The sequence below is a fragment of the Hibiscus syriacus genome, unplaced genomic scaffold (assembly GCF_006381635.1).
Source record: "Hibiscus syriacus cultivar Baekdansim isolate YM2019G1 unplaced genomic scaffold, ASM638163v2 tig00116976_pilon, whole genome shotgun sequence".
Lineage (NCBI taxonomy): Eukaryota > Viridiplantae > Streptophyta > Magnoliopsida > Malvales > Malvaceae > Hibiscus > Hibiscus syriacus.
The window spans coordinates 168,891-188,581 of record NW_024063500.1 but is presented as its reverse complement, the minus strand read 5'-3'; the positions used below and the strand labels follow the sequence as shown (position 1 = coordinate 188,581).

Genomic DNA, 19,691 nt, shown 5'->3' with positions numbered 1-19,691 from the left:
CAATTATAATTTATAATTTTATAATTCTGAGTGGTGGAGTGGGCAGGATCAAGCTTTAGTAGCTTTCGAAAAAATTATTTGAGGCGCCACTCTACTAAGCATGAAGATTATAAAATTGAAATTAATTAAATTGAGTTTATGAATTATTGCAATATTAATGATGTCTATTCATGTAAAAATTAGATTAATAATAAATTTAAAAAAATTTAATAATTTTAAATTATCTTAAAGTTAAATAAAATTATTACCATTTCAATAATTAATATATATCAAATTTAATAATTGAAAAACAACATATATCACGTTTAGATCTAACAACTTGTATCAAAATTATATTATGAATGGGTTCGACGATTTAAAAGAGAGAACAAAAAAGGAATGAATATTTTGAATAAAAAAATGTATATTTAAATATCATAAAATGTAAGGATATACATGTTAATATGATACTAAATAGGGTAAACTATACCAATGGCCACTAAACTTTGAGTAAGTTTTCTTTTTCCCCATTGAATTTTTAAAAGTTACAAATTTGTCACTAACGTTATAGATTTACAACAAATCAATCACTTGCCGTTAATGACTATTACTGGGATGACAGGATACTGATGTGACACGTTAAACCGTTAACCTAGTACTATTTTGTTATATGTTTGACTCCCAAAACTTTTGACCGACATTTAAGGAAAAAGTTTGAAGAAAAAAAGTCGTTATAGATTTACAACAAATCAATCACTTGCGTTAATGACTATTATGGGATGACAGGATACTGATGTGACACGTTAAACCGTTAACCTAGTACTATTTTGTTATATGTTTGACTCCCAAAACTTTTGACCGACATTTAAGGAAAAAGTTTGAAGAAAAAAAGTTTTCTTCTCCATTTTCTTCTCTCTTACCTTTCCACTTAATAACCACGGCAAATCCATCCCACCATGAATAAAGGAGTGTTGCAGAGCTCACCAGTGCAACGTTAATGGCCGAAAACACAGTTTAATTATGTACGGTTCTATGTATTTAACCGGATGAACTTAACTGATATGAATTTTGGAGCTTTATTGCTGAAAACACAGTTTAATGGTTACAAACCTGTAACTTTTTATCCCTATATATAAACAATTATATAAAAACAAGTCTTTTAATCCAATAAGATGCAAACATTTTAGTCCAAATATGGAAGGATGCCATATAATTGAAAAGCATGCAGTATTGATGCACAATATGCTAGAAACAAAAACTAAAATCAATACAATAAGATACAAGACAGTTACTTTTCAAAGTGGAAGGATGTCCTTAGATTGAGATGCATGCAAATTTTAATTTATAATAACATTACAGTTGAATTTCTCTCTAATCTCCATATCAGAAGAACTTTAACTAACCAATCAATGGGTTGGTTCAAGTGGTAAGCAGTTTGATATCGTTTAAGCAGATATCGAGTTTGAGTCATTGTGTATGCAGAAAATCCCTACTGAGATACTCACCCATAAAAACTAGGTGTGCCACCTGGGTCGGTCCAGATTAGTCAAGGCAGAGCCTTGGAACCGAAACGCCCACAAAAAAGAATAACTTTAACTAAGAAACCTTCTTCCGCTTGTACTTCGAAATGCAGAAGGTGTACACCGATAAATTCAATAAGCTGAGGCCAGCCAAGAGCCATAAGAAATAGGCGAGATGACCCTCGTTAAAGTTGTCTGGGTTCCAACCAACTTGGCCACCTTTTGTTTGGAAGTAAGTTACAATAGTCAAATAAAAGAACTCAGGTAATTGCCAAAGTTGTAGTTAGGAGTGAAAGTGCACTGCAAAAACTCTGCATGGCATCAGGGGACTTATCATAAGAACTTGAGCTGCCCGATAAATGTGCAGACCTCTGCAGCACGCTAGCACCCAACAAGAAATATTGTGGTATTTGCCAAAGAATACTAAGGGGTACCGCTAAAATTAACAAAGAAAGAAGCAGTATAGCAGTTGAGACTTCAAGAAACTTGCTTGTTAAAAAGGAAACTTCATGAGGAATAGAAAATTGAGATCAATCATTCAAAACTCGGAAAAAATTGAGAAACTTTACTTCAACTCATCACTGTGCTCCAGTTTCCGACTTCCTTCAATGGCAGAGTGCTTGTCACTTGTTTCATACAGGAGAGTACTATCTTCGGGTACCTCAAGATGTCGTTTATGAAATGCTGCAACCACGACCTGTCACATTCTTGTAATAGGACTTCCGGCCATCAACGTTGCACTGGTGAACTCTGCAACACTCATGTATTCATGGTGAGATGGAGCTGCCATGGTTTTAAGTGGAAAGGTAAGAGAAGAAGAATGGAGAATAAGAGACTTATTTTCTTCAAACTTTTTCCTTAAATATCGGTAAAAAAGTTTTGGGAGTCAAACGTACGACAAAACAAAGTCAGGCCATCGGTTAAACGTGTCACATCAGCATCCCATCATCTTAGTAACGTTAATGACGAAGGACCGATTTATTACAAATAGATAAGTTAGTGACCGATTTGTAATTTTTAAAAGTTCAGTGGGGAAAACAAAAATGTTCTCAAAGTTTAGTGACCATTGGTGTATTTACCTACTAATAATAATCACAATTTAAAAAGATATGGGGACGAACATGTAACGAAAAAATTAACTTGATATTGTCAAATTAGTCCTGCCTAAATTATAACATTTACCATAACAAAGCGTAAATTGTATGTCTATATGTTTGAAAGGGTAGGCAAGATTTAATTTCACTTAATCATTAAAATAATACGATTATCGATAATAAAAATATGAAGTTTGTAAAAATTGTAAAAGTACTCAAACGGAAGATCGAATAAACAAAATATCTATTAGATGCAACATTAAAAAAATATTTGCCTAAATAATGCGGTTACAGGTAATTTCAAGATATTGTAATTTTTATTAAAAAGTATAAGATAAAGCGAAGTTATGAGGTTAAAATAAAATTAAAACCATTAAAGGTTAGAGAATATTTTTTTTAATTAAAAAACACTTAAATCGGAGTATATTGTTTTAGTATATATAATAATTTATTCTAAATAGAAGGTCAAGCAGACTCATTCAAGGATAAGGCGATCGGCTTGAAAGTCGAATCTAAAAAAATTCGTTTTAAACTCGGAAGAATTTAGAGTTATAGATATGAACATCATCTTTGAAGTATTGATATTAATTTTATTTTTTTAAATAGTCATAAATTCACGATATTGATACTCGTATATAAGTGTTAATATTGTCTCGATAGTATTAATACTTCCTATGGGCATGAACGCCAAAATAAATTTTGAGTAAGAAAAATACCTAATATGCATGATATTGATATCATGCAATAAGATATTGATACTTTATTTATAAATTTAATCTTCTTAAGTTGTAAGAAATCCTTGAACTCATTCTTAAATATCAATACTCAACGTGCAACGAGATCTTATAACATAAGTCGCATACATCATGATATACTTTATTTAGAGATCAAACACTTATTTAAGATTTTTAACAATTTATGTTCTTAAAATATACAAACAAAATGCTATATATTTAGATCTTGAATAAATAGATAGCTCTTTTACTAAAAAAAAAATCTTAATACAAGGGTTTCACTTAGTGTTTAGGAAACTAAATTTGAATTTGAAGTTCATAAACTTTTAATTTTATTTATCGATTTTCAATTTAATCTCAAATTAAATTATCGAAGTAAAAGAATTTCAATTTAAGAAATCAATAATTTTCACATAGCTTTCTAAATTCCTTGATCATAAGACATTATATGTTTAAAAACATTCAAATTAAATTATTATGAAACATAACAATAAAAATATCAATCAAACTAAAATTGAATTAACTTTTTTCTTAACAATTATATGTAATTTTTTTTGAATAGTTTGAAATAATTATGAGGTAATATTTGTTTAGAATCGTCTTAACTAATTGATAATGCACACATCCTACATACTCAACAGTTCGAACATATAATTTTTAAAGAGAACAATATTCCTTTTAACCATTAAAATCATTTGATGAGTTCTATTGTAATAAAATTTGAACATTATACAAATATATATTTTTAATATTGTATACTATTTTAATTTCGATTTAAATTATTATTTTATTATTTGTTATTATAGTATTTGTTTAAATTATTTTTAATAATGATTACATAAAATAAAATATATTATTAAAAAAAGCATGTCGTTTGGAAACTGATTAACTGATTTCACACGGGTTGAGTCGAGAACACGGGTCCCACCACGACTCCTTGTGACTCACACTCTCCTCTGCTATCCCAATTCTTTTCTTCGCCTCGAAGGTAAAAAAAAAAAAATAACTTGTAAAACAGAAACTCCGTTCTCTCTCTCTCTCTCTCTCAAGAAATTAACAATTATATCGGAAACCCCTAGAAGATGCAAGAAGCAGAGCTTCACGATTTATCAGACGATGCCGATTACGTGGCGTCTCAACAACAAGTAAGCATAACAGCAAGCAAAACAGTGCTTTCGCCGTTATTCTTTTTCCCTTTTGTTTTAACTTATATTTGATTGAATTGGTTTTAATCATTTTTCATTTTCGGGAGTCGTTCTAATGATCAATTGTATATATCAGATTTATTGAGTTTAATTCCGCTTTTTGTTGTTTAGGGATCAGCGAGCATGATGCGGTGCGACAGTGGGAAAAGAAGCTCGTCAAGTGAACCGGAGGGAGCCCAAATTGTTTATTTGAAGGACAATGTTACAATTCATCCTACTCTGTTTGCCTCTGAACGGATTAGTGGAAGATTGAAGTTAATTAAGCAAGGCTCTTCTATCTTCATGGTAATTAGTTTGCTCTTTGTTTACTTATATGGATAATTTCGCTAAAAAAAATTAGCATTTTAATAACATAACATGTGATAGGTGGTTTTGATCATGCTATTTGCCTTACCTGGTTTGAGAGGATTATTTGTAACTTTACGCCTATGTTGACATGTTTCTCATATATTCAAATCATGATTAAAAAACCGACTAATTACCACTGTATATTACGTGGAAAGATATATGCTAAAATGGCGTACCCATTTCATACAATTCTTTGTTACCTGATTTGAGCCAATTATTTGTACCATCTTATGTGGCAAATAGTTATTGGAGAAGTTCATAGTGTGTCCTATCAGTTCATGGACTGAATACACGCAAAGGGAGGCAAATAGGATGTGCAAAAGTATTGGGGCAAATATAATTTTTATTTGTTTTATCCATGCATATGATAAATTTTTGTTTATTGTATTTGATTTCAGACATGGATTCCATACAAAGGACAAAGTACGAATGCTAGACTATCTGAGAAAGGTTTTCATCTTTGGACTCAATGATTTGAATGTATTTTATGCACTTACCAATTCCCAAGGTGTCTAGATTGCATGATTTTCTAAAACCTTTTTGCTGTATGCATGGTTTTATTATGCAGATAGGAATCTTTATACCATTAGGGCGGTGCCATTTGCTGATGTGAAATCCATTAAGAGGCACACTCCAGCTCTTGGGTGGCAGTACATTATTGTTGTTCTGTCATTTGGTAAGGAACCACAAACTCTACTGCCTATACAATGTTTGGTTGATCTTCAAGTGATTTTTTTTGTTGATAAAATCTTCAATTGAATTTTCATCCTCCTGTTGGGGGAGAAAAATGAAAAATGTATTAGAAGTTTGAACTGGTTCATATATTTTAGGCCAAAATTTTGTGGAGATATGTTTTACCAAAATCTCCGAGAATTACTAAACAAAAATGTGGCACCATGGACATGAGCTATTTCTTATTGCTATTTGTTGTTCAATTTCTAACCTATGTTGTGCAAACATAAAGAATTCCCTCTAACAGTAATAAAAGTGGTTTGATTTCAGTTGTGTATCAATATATGCTTAGAACACTCTTAAAGGAATGTGGTATGTCGTATATTATATTCCACTCACTACACTTGTTTCTAGAACCACTGACCATAGAATGAATAATCTTTTTGCTTGTCCTTTCTTTATTGAGTTTTAAAATGATAATTATCCAATACTATGGAGATTTGGCTTTAATCAATTTTTGCTGTCCTTCTCATTCTTGTTTGATATCCCTCCTAAACTAGGGTGCTTGAGATGAAAAATGGAAAGCTTAAAAGTTGAATCAATAGACAACTTCAAATTCAATTTAATCAACCTAAAGGGGATAATAATTGCTATAATCTGGAACTATTAATCATGGGAAACCAGTTTTTAAGCATTATATAGTAGATGTTAACATCTTAAGAGGCTGCAGCTTTGAAAAAACTCGTATCATCTAAATTTCTGTACGATGATTCGCATGTGGAAATTGCTACTTACCCTTTACTAGGTGTTGATGGCCATTTCTTTCTCTAGGTTTTTCAAAATTTGCCTAGTAAAGCTTTTCTTAAGCATGCTCGTTGCATCTACTTTCACATGGCAGTTGAAAAGACTGCTAGGCATAGAAACTTATCAGCTTGACTGTTGTACTTCCAGCTTCTTGTTTTTTCATTTACAAGTTTATGGTATGTCCTGTAAACCCACTTATTGACTAGCTGGAAGGTTTTGATGATTGGTAAAAGATGATGGAAATTATTTAATCTAATGAATTTATTTCAATTTTGTTTTAATTTGAAAATTTTCTTTCTACTTTGTGACTGTGCTTGTATTTACATTAATGAAGAACTTTGTTTTTCAGGACTTGCATTTCCTCCCCTTTACTTCTATAATGGAGGAGTTCGAGAGTTCCTTGCTACAGTCAAGCAACACGTTTTACTTATGAGGTTGGTTTTCTCGTTTTAAGATCCAGTTGTGTGATTACATTTTAAATTCATCTTCAGGAGTTTGACAACACTTGCTATAGTATGTTGACCAAGAATAAATTCGGTAAACTTTGTGAGTTTGGGGAATTTCTTTCTTCGGGCTGGATTTGGGATGTTAAAGTTCGAAGAAATTTAAACGATTGGGAGCTTGAACAATGGTGCAATTTGGTGAGCATCATTTCTTCTTTCTCTCTATCTATTGATTCTAGCGATGGATTGATCTGGAAAGGCAGTGGGGATGGGGTTTATACAGTCGGTTCTTGTGTTAAGAGTTGTGCTTCAATTTCAGAAGAGTCTCATTTCTGGAACAAGATTGTTTGGAGAGGATTGGTTCCCCCTAGAGTTGAAACATTAGTTTGGCAAATTGTGCTTCAAAAAATTGCAGTTAAATCCGAATTGGTTAAAAGAGGAGTTCAAGGTATTGAGGATGGCTTATGCCCTCTTTGTAAAATGGTTGAAGAATCTTCTTCGCATCTATTCTTCTCCTGTTCGGTTGCGTGGTCTTTGTGGAATAAATTTCTAAATTTTTGGAGATTTAGTTCTGTGTTTTCTGCAGAAGCAAAAAAATTTCTTCTTGCTTGGGATGAGTTGAAATCTAATTCGGTAATTTGGACTTTCATTCCTGGGGCTGTTATTTGGACAATCTGGAAATTCAGGAATTACATAGTTTTTGAAGGGGGGAAGCTCGATCAGACTGAATTATTCTTCTTAACAAGAGTTAGGCTAGCCTCTTGGTATTTAGCAAAGAATAAGGATGTTTCTATTCCTAAGGACTCCTTAATTTCTGATCCTTCTATAGGGGATTCTTACTCGTCCTACAATTTCTTGAAGTCTTCCATAACCCCTTGGTTACCTCCCCCTACGGGTTTCATCAAGTTGAATGTGGATGCAGCAATTAGTTGTGATTGGGAAAAATCAGGTCTGGGTGGTCTTATGAGGGATCATTCTGGTGCAATCCTTGGTTCTTTTCAGGAACCGGATGGTTCTGGACCTCCAACATTGAAGGAACTTAAAGCTATCCAAAGGGGTATCTCTTTCTTTACCTCTGTCCTAGGGAGGGTTAAAGATAGGTTGATCATAGAGAGTGATAGCAGAGTTGCAGTAGACTGGATCAATAAGGTTGTCTCATGTCCAGCTGTTTATGGTTTCATTGTTAGAGATATTGTTGAGTGTCTTAAAACTGTCGGGGGGGTTGTTAGATGGATTGCAAGGACAACTAATATGGATGTCGATGCTCTAGCAAAGGCTGGTATAGGTTGATTATTATGTTGTTGACTTCTATAGTTCGGTTTTAAGGCTCAAGAATTGTTGTAAGGGTTCTACTTGGATTTTCCTTTCCAAGGTTGTAATTCTTATTTTCTTCAATGAAATTATAAGGCACTCTTTTCCTCCTTCCGATGATTAAGAAGCTTCTTTACAAGCTCCATTAATCAAGAAGGAGGTTTTTAAAGAGACCTTCAATTTTATAAAAAAAAAAGAATAAATCTTGAAATTAACCAGGTCTTGTATATCACATGTTCATAAAACAAATAGGACCAGAGAAATACATGTAAATGAATAGAATTTGTAAGAAAAACAATTGCTTTTTTTCTTCTTGCGTAATCAATGGTACAAGTGTTTTCTTAGATTGTGGAATTTTATTACTTTATTCATTTAGATATTTTTTATTGGTTAGTCTTATGAGTTTTATTTTCTATGATGTTTATACTGAAATCTCAGGAGATTTGGTAGATTGTTGGAATTCCCAATGTGTGATTTTTCCTTGATTCTGGAAAAGAATGCCTAGTGTATTATTTGGTACAAGGAGGTTTTTTTTTCTTTTGTCAAATGTGCCAGAATTTATTGTTACTATTTTATGGTACTTCTTGCATACAATTACATATGTTCCGAGACTTGTTTGGTTCTTCCACTTCCAAATCTTCTTACCAGAAATTAATATTATATGACAATTATGTCTGTATATTCTATATATTTTGTGTTGTATCATGTATGTATTTAGCTCACAATTTCCTGATGTCCTCATTTTGCATCTTATTTTCAGGTCAGCTGAAGACTCTAATGTATTTCTTGTTAATGACTTCCAAAATCCTCTGCAGGTTTGTGTGATGCTATTGAAAATTTAGTTTCTATGGTTTCTATATGGTTCTGTAACGCTGCAGCAGCAATGTTCCCCATAATTTATGTCCATCATGGGAAATAAGGAACACTTGAATCGCAGCAAATCATACTTTGATAGAGGATAAAGTAAATTGTTTTGTTTTTAATTGTAAACTAGATTTTTTAGCCAATTATCCTGTTAAGCTTTGCTGATCCTTTGTTATGAATATTCTAATTGCTTGTGGCAGCGAACATTGTCTTCATTGGAGCTACCAAGGGCAGTTTCAGCGGTTGGTGTGCCATCAACACCTGTTCCAGTTGGGGAGTCTGCTTCACAACAAAATGAGGAGAGAACTGATATAAGTGCTAGTATTCCTCAATATAACAGAAGGCAGAGGCAAAAGGGTCATGATCCTGCTCGAGACATTTCAATTCAAGTTTTGGAGAAATTTTCTCTTGTAACAAAGTTTGCCCGAGAAACGACATCACAGCTATTTCACGAGACTAATAACAACGGTTTTGGTCCTCTAGAGAGGAGAAACTCTAACCAGTCTACCCTTGATTACAGTCACAAACCATCTGACTATGATGAGGATGTTCCTATTCAAAGCCCCGTAGAACCAGATCCTCTTGAGGTAGCTGTTTGTTCCCTTTGTCAATTATTTTCACATAACTTTTTTCACTATTTTTTCTGTCTGTTAGACATCTAAATTGGTTTGTGATTTTGCATCTGGATTTTAATTCGAAGTACTACTTATTTGAAGGTATAAAAATGAAAATTGATATGTAAATATATATTTCTGTAGAAGTTCTTGTTTTTCATGCATCCATTGGGACCCATTATACGTCAGAAAACCTTCAGAACGGAATCTAGCCATCCATCCTTTGATGATGAAAAAAAAGAATGGGTTGAATCTCATGTTCTTGGAAAGTGAAAGTCAACTTTATGGTTTGAAAATTTCTATATATTTCCACAGCACTTGAGAATCAAGTATTGTTAATTTCAGTGTAGTCCAGAGTTCTTTTATATGATCTTTATTTAATTCATGTTGCCTGTATTATTTTTGCTGGAAAGTTTTCAACTTCTCTACTACCTGGGCAACCCAACCTTTATCACTGTTGAACAGAAAGTCCCATATAGGAAACTCAATCACGTTGACAAAGTTTCTATTAATGTGGGAACTTTTAAGCGTAATCAATTTAAGGAAGTATGGAAAGGAAGGAGCCGTAGTTTGTTTTAAGTTTCTAGGTTGTTTGTTTTCTTTCAACAAGTCTACCCTTTCCAACTTCAGTCATAAGTTATATATAGATAGTTGTGAACAAAACAACTTATACAACCTGCATCAAGTTCCTATATCTTTGGCATATGATTGCTGAAAGATAATGCATAGCTCAAGTGTATGATGTATGATGCATGAAGCTGGAAATCAACAGAGGATCCTGAACGATGGGGAAGATTGGTTTGTGAAGTATAACAAAAGGATGACTATGTTGCAATGTGGACGCTTCCATGAGTAAATTTTTAGTGGGTGGATTTACAAAAAAAAAAATACTAGAAGTGTAAGGGCTGCAAAGAAATTTTGGAACATTAATTTATTTCAACTATGAATAAATAAGTGGCTGTACTTTATCAAATTAGACTACTAAAAACTGAAAATAAAGTTCATTTTGGAAGCGTCTATTTGTTTGCAACCCTCTTTTGAGTGGTTATATTTAGCCTTGTGCTATACACGCACTCATGGTAGGACAGCCTAATACTTGGTGTGGTTGTTGAATATTAAATTCCGTAACTTTTGTGTATTGTTTCATTTTTCATAAAACAGATTTTGCATCTTAAGCTAATAATATATGTTTGCTTCATTTTCTGGCAGTTTGACAAACTCTCACTGGTGTGGGGAAAACCCCGACAACCACCACTGGGACTGGAAGAGGTATGGAGCCAGATGCAAACTATGTTATTTTGATTTGTTTCCAATTAGCTTACATATTTCACCCCCTCTTTCTGATTACATTCTAGCTTCTGTGGGTTGTGGCTCCATCACCAATATCTTACTATATGCAATGAAATAGATTAATAATAAAATATCTTAATTGCTATGTTATATCCTTCCTTGACCTTTGAAGTTGATAGATACTTCTTCAACCTTCCAAGGACTACTAATTTGTTTTTGTGATTGGTAGTATTGTCTTTTGAAATTTATTTATTTCAGTGGACCTCATTCCTGGATTCAGAAGGGCGAGTGGTGGATCCAAAAGCTTTAAGAAAAAGAATATTTTATGGAGGACTTGAACACAAATTTCGAAAAAAGGTTTGTATTTGAGCTAGGCAAAGAATTGAGTGGACTGATTCTTTTGATTAAAACTGATCTTATTCTTATTGTTCTTATTTGTGATTTTAGGTCTGGGCATTATTGTTGGGATACCATACGTATGAATCAACGTATGCTGAGAGGGAGTATCAAAAGTCCATCAAAAAGACAGAATATGAGACTATAAAAAACCAGTGGCAGGTTTGCAGTATTCTCTGTGTACTTTGTTATGCCGCCCTCATTCTTTCCCTACATCGGTTCCAAGTTTTAAATGCAATCCCCCCTGTCATTCTTGTTATATATTGCTCATAATTTGTGTCTTCTTTAAAATGGGGGCTATTAGATGTTCGTAAATCAGTAATATCATTTGTAGGTTTTCGAGTCCAAATGTAATATAATATTTAAAGGGGATAATTGCTTTAGCCCGCGATGCCCTATTGAAGAACCAATTCATTGGTGACATAAGCACAATATTAATCAGAATTTATGATTTATGGTGAGAATAGTTTGTAGTTTATTTCATGAGTTAGCTGGGATTCAGTAATTAGGTGTTTGGTTAAAAAATGTTCTCTGCTAAAGAGTATTTTTCTAATGCTGGAAAAACTTAGTTTTTCTATGATTCTTGGTACTTTTTTTTTTGAGCCACTGATTCTTGGTACTTTTTTTGTGAACATTTGGGCAGAGTATCTCTCGTGAACAGGCCAAAAGATGTACAAAATTCAGAGAGAGGAAAGGCCTTATAGAGAAAGATGTGGTATCTATGAAACCATCACATGTTTGAGTTTAGAGTTTCATATATTATTTTATTCTTTGAAAAGTGGAAAAGCACAATTCTGAGTTCAATGCAACCATTATTTTTGTTGTATTTAAGGTAAGGACAGACAGGTCGGTCTCTTTCTATAACGGGGATGAGAATCCAAATGTGAATCTTTTACGTGATATTCTCTTGACCTATTCCTTTTACAACTTTGATCTTGGCTATTGTCAGGTAATTTACTTACTGATATGTTTTTTTGTGTTCATCCGTTGGTTGCCTAGTGTGGAAAAAATTAATTTCATGCTGTACTACAATTTTAACGTTGCTTGTTTTATTTGGTTCAATGAAAAAATCTTGTTTTCCTAAAATGCACCAAATTTGTTTTTTTAAGTTGGATTTCATGTTCCTGGCCAGAAATATAAGGATATACATATATGTAGCGATGGAATTAGTCTAATCGAAATGTTTCTATTTGCTGAATGAATGACTGTCTTGGTGGCAGTACTAATTCAAATATCACTTCATCAATTCATACTATCTAAGGGTGATCTGCATGCGCAACCAAGCATGCACACATACTTTGATTGCATTTAATCAATGAATGAATTTATACAGCTTTTAGTTTAGTATATTTTAAGTGCATTTGAGTGGTCATTATCATCAAAAACTATATTTAAAGTTGAGCATAATTGAGCATGTACGTTATGGTTTTGTTTTTCTTATGTGCATGTCTTAATCTAATTGCAAGATATTGTTTGACGCCTTTGTCCTTTGATGAGGACGTATTTTAAGTTTCCTTCTATTTTAAATTTTACTCAAGCAAAGAGATGGTTGTTTGTTTGTCTTGAATGCATCTGGGTTTTTTTTGTTTAAATAGTTCACAGTATAGAGGCACATACACACATGGAGATGCAACTAAAAGTGCAATTTTCCTTTTCCAGTTTGTACATTTTATTGTAGATATTTGTTCAGGCATATGAATGTTTAGGCCTATAACTTGTTTTTTTTTTCTAATGCATGAATGAATTTCTCTAAAGTTCATGTACGCTGCGACACTTTTCTTTTATATGGTCGTGTGCTTCATCCTTTTAGTTCATTCTTACAGGGAATGAGCGACCTGCTATCCCCAATTTTATTTGTCATGGAGGATGAGTCGGAATCATTTTGGTGTTTTGTGGCACTGATGGAACGCCTTGGACCCAATTTTAATCGTGATCAGAATGGCATGCATTCTCAGCTTTTTGCATTATCTAAGGTCTTACTTCCTTTCTCTCCCTCTCTCTGTCTCTCACTAGATGCTGGAATCAGGTATGGTATTAGTCAAAATGGCCTAGACTGCCCCCCCCCAAAAAAAAATCTGGAATGTGACAACTTAATTGTAATCTCATGTTTATACAACTTCCATCCGCGGGGGTTAATCTCTCTTTCTCTCTTAAAAGGGCAATAGTGCTTTAGTTCAAAATTGTCCTTAAATTTCATTGTCCTTAAATTTCTTTATCCTTAGAGCATTTAACTTTCTATTGGTCAGAGAATTCTTGTGATTGTTGTTTTGATGATTTTTTATTATTATTATTACGTTGTCCATCTTGTGTGGCTTCCTGAGATATCAGCCTTTGCTTTTGCATTGTTGTAAAGCCAAAATGCACTAGTAGTACTGATATGATACGGATCCAGTCTCAGTTTGTAAACTTAGAACTCAATCGAAGTTTGTGGTGTGGCTTTTTGGGACACTTCTACATGAATAGCTGGCCTTAAAAGTTAAAACCTATGTTCATACTATAGTGATGGATTGCATGTCTGATGAGACCAACTCATCATTTTCCCCTTCCTTTTCTTGAGTTAACAACTACAATATAGAAACTAGTATAACTGACCACTGGTGGTCCCTTGAATAATAGTCAAATTATGAAGCATCTTTTCATAATCTCATCAAACTTATGTTTCTTCTTTGAGATCTTTGGATTTAGAATTGTGTTTTTGGGAAGGAAACAACATTTAGTTTATTAACAGCTGAATCACGCTTCCCTTGTCCATAAACAGCATAAAGAAGGTTCGGTTATCTTGACTTTATACATCCGGCAAGTAATTTATAAACAGCTAAACCAAGTAAATGAATAATTCATGAATGGATATTTTGGTCTCTTATTTTGAATTGTATTACTTTTCGCAGCTGGTGGAGTTGTTAGACAGCCCTTTGCACAACTATTTCAAGCAGAGTGATTTCTTGAATTATTTCTTCTGTTTCCGCTGGATTCTGATACAGTTTAAAAGGTCAGACTCTTGGGTTTAATAGTTCGTTCATTTTCTTCCATGCCAACATTCATTTAGGCTAGATTTTCCTTTAATAATGCGCTGTACATGATTTATTGCTGATGCATTCTTGTTTTGAATCCAACATCTTGCAATGCTTCATGTAAAGTAGAATAGTTTGTGTTATAACTCTTTTAGCATATGTTATCTTTGTTGTACCACACCTTTTCCACCACACTCAAAACCCAACATGCAATTATGTATTCTAGTTCCCTTTAAATTCCATGTCTCGCTTGCTTATGCATGCATTTATGTGTTGCGTTGTTTTTACTAGTTGTTCCTGTCGTGTCAACGCATTCTTATCCAGGGAACTTGAATACGAGGAAACAATGCGATTGTGGGAAGTATTGTGGACACGTCATTTTTCGGAGCACCTCCATCTCTATTTGTGTGTAGCTGTCTTGAAGCGCTATCGAAGCAAAATAATCGGGGAGCAAATGGACTTTGACACCCTCTTGAAGTTCATCAATGAGTTGAGTGGGCAGATTGACCTTGATGCAACCCTCAGGGATGCAGAGGCTTTATGTATATGCGCTGGGGAAAACGGTGCTGCCTGCATCCCACCTGGAACTCCACCCTCATTGCCGGTTGATGATGGTTCATTCTATAACCAGCAAGATTATGATGTACTGTAATTGTCAACCATCCCTTTTCCTGCAGAAAGATAATAGTTGAAATCAGTTCAGTATTATCCCATAGTGTGAAACCGTTTCATTCCTCTTTTCCTTTGTTCCCCCCCCCCCAAAACATTATTTCTAGTGGATTGGATTAATAAATGTATAATATGTTTTTACATAATACGGTAACACAGCATGTTTTACATAAAGCAATTTGTTATTTTCTAAGATCTCCAATTAGTTTTCTTCTTCTTGGTGTAAATTATTTGGTGGCTTTTTTTCTTTCCTTTTATCAAATTTGGCATTTTTCATTATGTTTGTATGTTTTGTTGTGTAAGGTATTAATATAATTTTTGATGCGTTAATAATTCATTTATGTCAATTATTAATATTTTAAAATTATATGTCGTGATAAATTAATTCTATCAATCGAATATTTATTACTTTGATAAGATCAAGGCTTAGAACCTGTCCATTTATCAAGTTGAACTGTCGAGAAATAAATTATATAAATTCAAAAATATCTTAAACACAATAATGAACAGAGGAAATATGTTGAAAGTCGAAATCACCGGAACACACTTCAATTTTACCCTCTTAGCCACGTGTGAATGAGGTGTGCCTCAGTTGGGTAATGGGAATCGGTGAGAAATATTGGGAGAGAGCTCAAATAGTTCCCATTCAGCATATTATATATCGAATCTTAGGCAAAACTAACTCCACAATGTGCGACTTCAACTACAACCACCATTATCAACATTGTTTTGTTTAAAGTAATTATTGGATTAAACAAGTTTATTATTATTTAATAATTTATTCTGGCATTTATATTCCTTTATAAGGTCTTCTTCTTCTTATGTGTATTGACGAAATGATTTTTATATTAAGTTAAAAAATACATGTTCCATAGACAGAGATAATGGTATGAAAGCCCAGGCAACTGCACTCACTCTGGTCCACATTTGCCTCCCAACTCATCCACTCAACTAAGCTGTTGATGATCCTGCTGTGGATATGGGTAACCAGTCCTTTATCAGTTGGAATTGTTTCTTACCGCCGCGTTGCAGTTTGCCATGCCTTGACGGGACTGCTTCGTACGGCTTTGCCTCTTGTCTTTGGGCATCACTCCAACCCGGCATGCTTCCCTTTCAATCTTATCCTTCCTTTCTATTACTGGCAATGGAATAACGTGTGTCTAAACGTGTTCTCAGTGTTGAAGGCGGTTTTCAAACTTCAACACTCTTTATAATTATCATACAAGTTACCAAGACCTTTTTTTAATTTTATTATCAATAATTATGATATAAAATTATAATTAGTGATGTATCAAATATATTTTTTTATATTATTTAATTAATATTCAGTGGTATTAATTAAAATTATATATATATATATATATATATATATGTACCAAATCTATTTTATCATTCATATCTAATAATATCATTTTTAAAGTTGAAGTTTTTATAAAGAGAAAATAATATCAGTGACCGAAAATGTCTTATAATATACAATTTTAATCAATTTTTTTTTGATTTGTCAAAATGACCAACAAATTCGCAACGCGAATTCAAATTTCGTAACCCATGTTCCAAATTCACAACGCGAAAGTCAAAATTCGTAACGCGATTTTAAGATTCGCAACGCGGTAGTCGAAATTCGCAACACGATACTCCAAAATCGCAATGCATTTGTTTCTTAAGAATTTTCTCTAAAAATATAGTATCCGCGCGGACGTGTCGAAGACACGTATGACCACGACCACGACAGGACAAGACGGACGGCGGCGGCGGTGCGCGAGAGTCCCCTTGTTCTCTTTCACTCAAAAAGGAAGTGAGAAATCCAAGCCTTAAATACATATTCCCAATAGTGTTTCCAATATTATGTGGGATTGAGTATTACCAATACTTGTTTCCAATGTTAAGTTGAAACATTTAACATTTAACATTTAACATTTGGAAGTTGGAACACATTTAACAAAGTGAACATCCTTTCGGTGGCCAAGATAATTAAGTTAGAACACATTTAATCAATGCTTGAGAAGGCAATGTACTTGGCAAAGTTGGGTTAAGAGAAGATAAAAGAGATGATGTGAAGCAAGAGTAAGCACTTCGTCGTGTTCCCCCGACGATGTCACCATCACACCATGTAGCCAACACAAAAGGCATTTGATTAACCCCAATGTGTTGTGTACATCCTGACATGTAATAATGGAATATGATCTTATGTTAAAAACAAATATCACTTAAATATTGCAAAACAAACCAAGTTTTCCCAACTCGATTACAAATATCACTTAATTATCTCACATAGTATTGGAAACAAGTGTTGGTAATACTCAATCCCACATAGTATTGGAAACACTATTGAGAATGGGTATTTAAGGATTGGATTTCCCACTTCCTTATTGAGTGAAAGAGAACAAGGGGAACTATCGTACACCGTCGCCGCCGTCCGTCCCGTCCCGTCGTGGTCGTGGTAATACGTGTCTTCGACACATCCGCGCGGATACTATTTTTTAGAGAAAATTATTAAGAAACAAATGCATTGTGATTTTGGAGTATCGCGTTGCGAATTTCGACTATCACATGTGAATCTTAAAATCGCGTTGCGAATTTCGACTTTCGCGTTGCGAATTTGGAACCTGGGTTGCGAAATTTGAATTCGCGTTACGAATTTGTTGGTCATTTTGGTAAATAAAAAAAAATCGGTTAAAATCGTATATTATAAGACATTTTCGGTCACTAAAACTATTTTATCTTTTATAAATAACAAATACTAATATTTACTATAATTAAGGATCCAACATAACACAGAAACAAAGCAGCACATAGGGGAAGTGTGTTTTGTCCAAACATGACAAAGTTATCTTTTGGGGAAGAACGTTGGGCCGATTTTACCGTGGGTTCCTTTCACCTCGACGCTTCTCTCGTTCCATTCTCAAACTAAAAGATTGACAGCATAGACGTGGCCTGCCCTTCTCCACTGTCAATATAACAAATGGTAGGGTAAAAGTGAAGCAAATCGCAGACCCACTTCACCAAACGTACACCTTCTGTCTCCAGCATCTCACCTTGTATATTAATATCCCAACGCTGACTCCAAGAAACCCAGATTTCTCTTCTTCTTCTTCTTCTTCTTTTCTTTTTCTTTTTTTGTGTTTTTGATGTGCATGGATCTACAACTGGGGCTCGCTCTTTCAGCTACTCCTTACGAGCCTAGGGAGGCTTTGGGTTACAACAATTGCAGAAGAAAACGTAGATTTGATCATGAAATACTACGCTTTGATGAGAATAGAGATATTCCCAAAACGCTGTCGCTTTTGCTTTGGACTAAGCAACCTAATGACGACGATGATGACCCTGAACCTGAAGATCTCGAACACAGCTTTTCTTCTGCCATTTTCACGTACTTCCATTTTGCGTGGTTTTCAGAACAGAAACACATGCAAGAACATGTACTTTTGTTGTAAGTTTCTTGGGAATGGGTCATTTATGGGGTTTGTTTTGTTTACAGGAATGATGAAGAGGGTTTAGTGGGGTGGCCACCGGTGAAAACCTGGAGGAATAAGCTACAACGCCAAATTCCCAACGGCGGAGCAGATAACAACCACGTGGCGTCGGAGAATGACTGTGGTGGTAACAGGGCTTCAAATTCCACATACGTGAAGGTAAAGATGGAAGGAGTTGGAATTGGTAGAAAAATCGACATCGGCGTCCATCATTCCTTTGAAACTCTTACAACCACCTTAATGACAATGTTCGATATATGTAAGAGCACTCCAAATCCTTCTAAGAACATGATTCTAACTCCAACGTTAAGTTTGATCCAAAAATCATGAATTTTAACCGTTAGTAACTTCCCTTCTTGTTCGAGAACAGTTGATGAGAATCGGAAGAACTTTAAACTGACTTATCAAGACAAAGAAGGCGACTGGTTGCTTGCTGAAGATGTTCCCTGGAGGTACCTGTTCTTTCCCCTGCTACATACATGTTCGACTGTTTGGTTAGATAGAAAGTGATGGGAAAAAACTGAATTTTTTCAGGACCTTCGTTGGCTCAATAAAATGCCTGAAATTAATTAGAAGCAGCGGATAGCAATTGGGTTCCACATCAAGCTATAAAAAATCATCGGCCATGTTTCAGCTTCCTTAAGTTTGGATCTTCGAAGAATCCTCGACGCCATGTTTTGTTGTTTCTTTTACGTGTTCTGAACGAACTGTATGTATAGTTACTAGTTAGTAATTTAACGGGTAAATTACATCCAAACTCACTTCATTATAAGTTTAACGATAAATATGTTAATTTTCTGAAATGACAAATAGTCAAATACGATCCTAATTAAGGTATTGCTATAACGGCAATCAGCTCAATTTCATCTTCAAATACATCATACGAACGGTATGTTTTTTCTTTTACACCGCTGAAATTAGTTCGACGTAATCGTATGTTTTTTCATTATATTTTCAAAAATATTTTAAGTATAATTAGATAAAATATTAATTTGGAAAATTTATAAACCCTAATTTATTTTCATAGCTTTGAAATCACCGCCGCCGTCATGCCGTTACCATCGTTGTCGTCACCGATATCATCTCTAACCGTCGATTAAGCCTTTTTCGTTCGTCGATGGTGAAAGATGATATCGGCGGCGGTAGCGGGAGCTTCAAAGCTATAAAAATAAATTAGGATTTATAAATTTTCCAAATTAGTATGTGATCTAATTATAATTAAAATAAGATTATAAAAACTAACGTTTTATAAATATTATAT

The 19,691-nt window shown here is 34.0% G+C and overlaps 2 protein-coding genes across 3 annotated transcripts; both read left to right on the top strand.

The window, feature by feature from the left end:
- The first annotated feature begins 4,322 nt into the window (after window positions 1-4,322).
- LOC120192717 (TBC1 domain family member 17-like) lies at window positions 4,323-15,063 on the top strand. Of its 2 annotated transcripts, XM_039195446.1 has the most exons (15): window positions 4,323-4,472; window positions 4,644-4,817; window positions 5,279-5,330; window positions 5,449-5,556; window positions 6,706-6,790; window positions 8,871-8,925; window positions 9,175-9,561; window positions 10,798-10,857; window positions 11,137-11,235; window positions 11,326-11,436; window positions 11,918-11,989; window positions 12,107-12,223; window positions 13,098-13,247; window positions 14,163-14,263; window positions 14,610-15,063. In XM_039195446.1, the coding sequence occupies exons 1-15, from the start codon at window positions 4,410-4,412 to the stop codon at window positions 14,935-14,937; spliced, it is 1,962 nt and encodes a 653-aa protein (XP_039051377.1). In that variant the 5' UTR covers window positions 4,323-4,409; the 3' UTR covers window positions 14,938-15,063. The 2 variants fall into 2 exon arrangements, with proteins under 2 accessions (XP_039051377.1, XP_039051378.1); XM_039195447.1 differs by lacking the exon at window positions 10,798-10,857.
- Window positions 15,064-18,044: 2,981 nt separating this feature from the next.
- Window positions 18,045-19,016, top strand: LOC120192652 (auxin-responsive protein IAA29-like). Its single transcript, XM_039195396.1, has 4 exons — window positions 18,045-18,327; window positions 18,436-18,689; window positions 18,801-18,882; window positions 18,965-19,016. The coding sequence occupies exons 1-4, from the start codon at window positions 18,086-18,088 to the stop codon at window positions 19,014-19,016; spliced, it is 630 nt and encodes a 209-aa protein (XP_039051327.1). The 5' UTR covers window positions 18,045-18,085.
- The last annotated feature ends 675 nt before the right edge of the window (window positions 19,017-19,691 follow it).

Excerpts from the sequence above, each read along its gene's own strand:
- LOC120192717 (XM_039195446.1), top strand. The coding sequence starts at position 4,410 with ATGCAAGAAGCAGAGCTTCACGATTTATCAGACGATGCCGATTACGTG. Across the intron at positions 8,926-9,174 it reads ACTTCCAAAATCCTCTGCAG|CGAACATTGTCTTCATTGGA; the intron begins GTTTGTGTGATG and ends TGCTTGTGGCAG. Across the intron at positions 14,264-14,609 it reads ATTCTGATACAGTTTAAAAG|GGAACTTGAATACGAGGAAA; the intron begins GTCAGACTCTTG and ends ATTCTTATCCAG.
- LOC120192652 (XM_039195396.1), top strand. The coding sequence starts at position 18,086 with ATGTGCATGGATCTACAACTGGGGCTCGCTCTTTCAGCTACTCCTTAC. Across the intron at positions 18,328-18,435 it reads TTTTCTTCTGCCATTTTCAC|GAATGATGAAGAGGGTTTAG; the intron begins GTACTTCCATTT and ends TTTTGTTTACAG. Across the intron at positions 18,690-18,800 it reads AATGACAATGTTCGATATAT|TTGATGAGAATCGGAAGAAC; the intron begins GTAAGAGCACTC and ends GTTCGAGAACAG.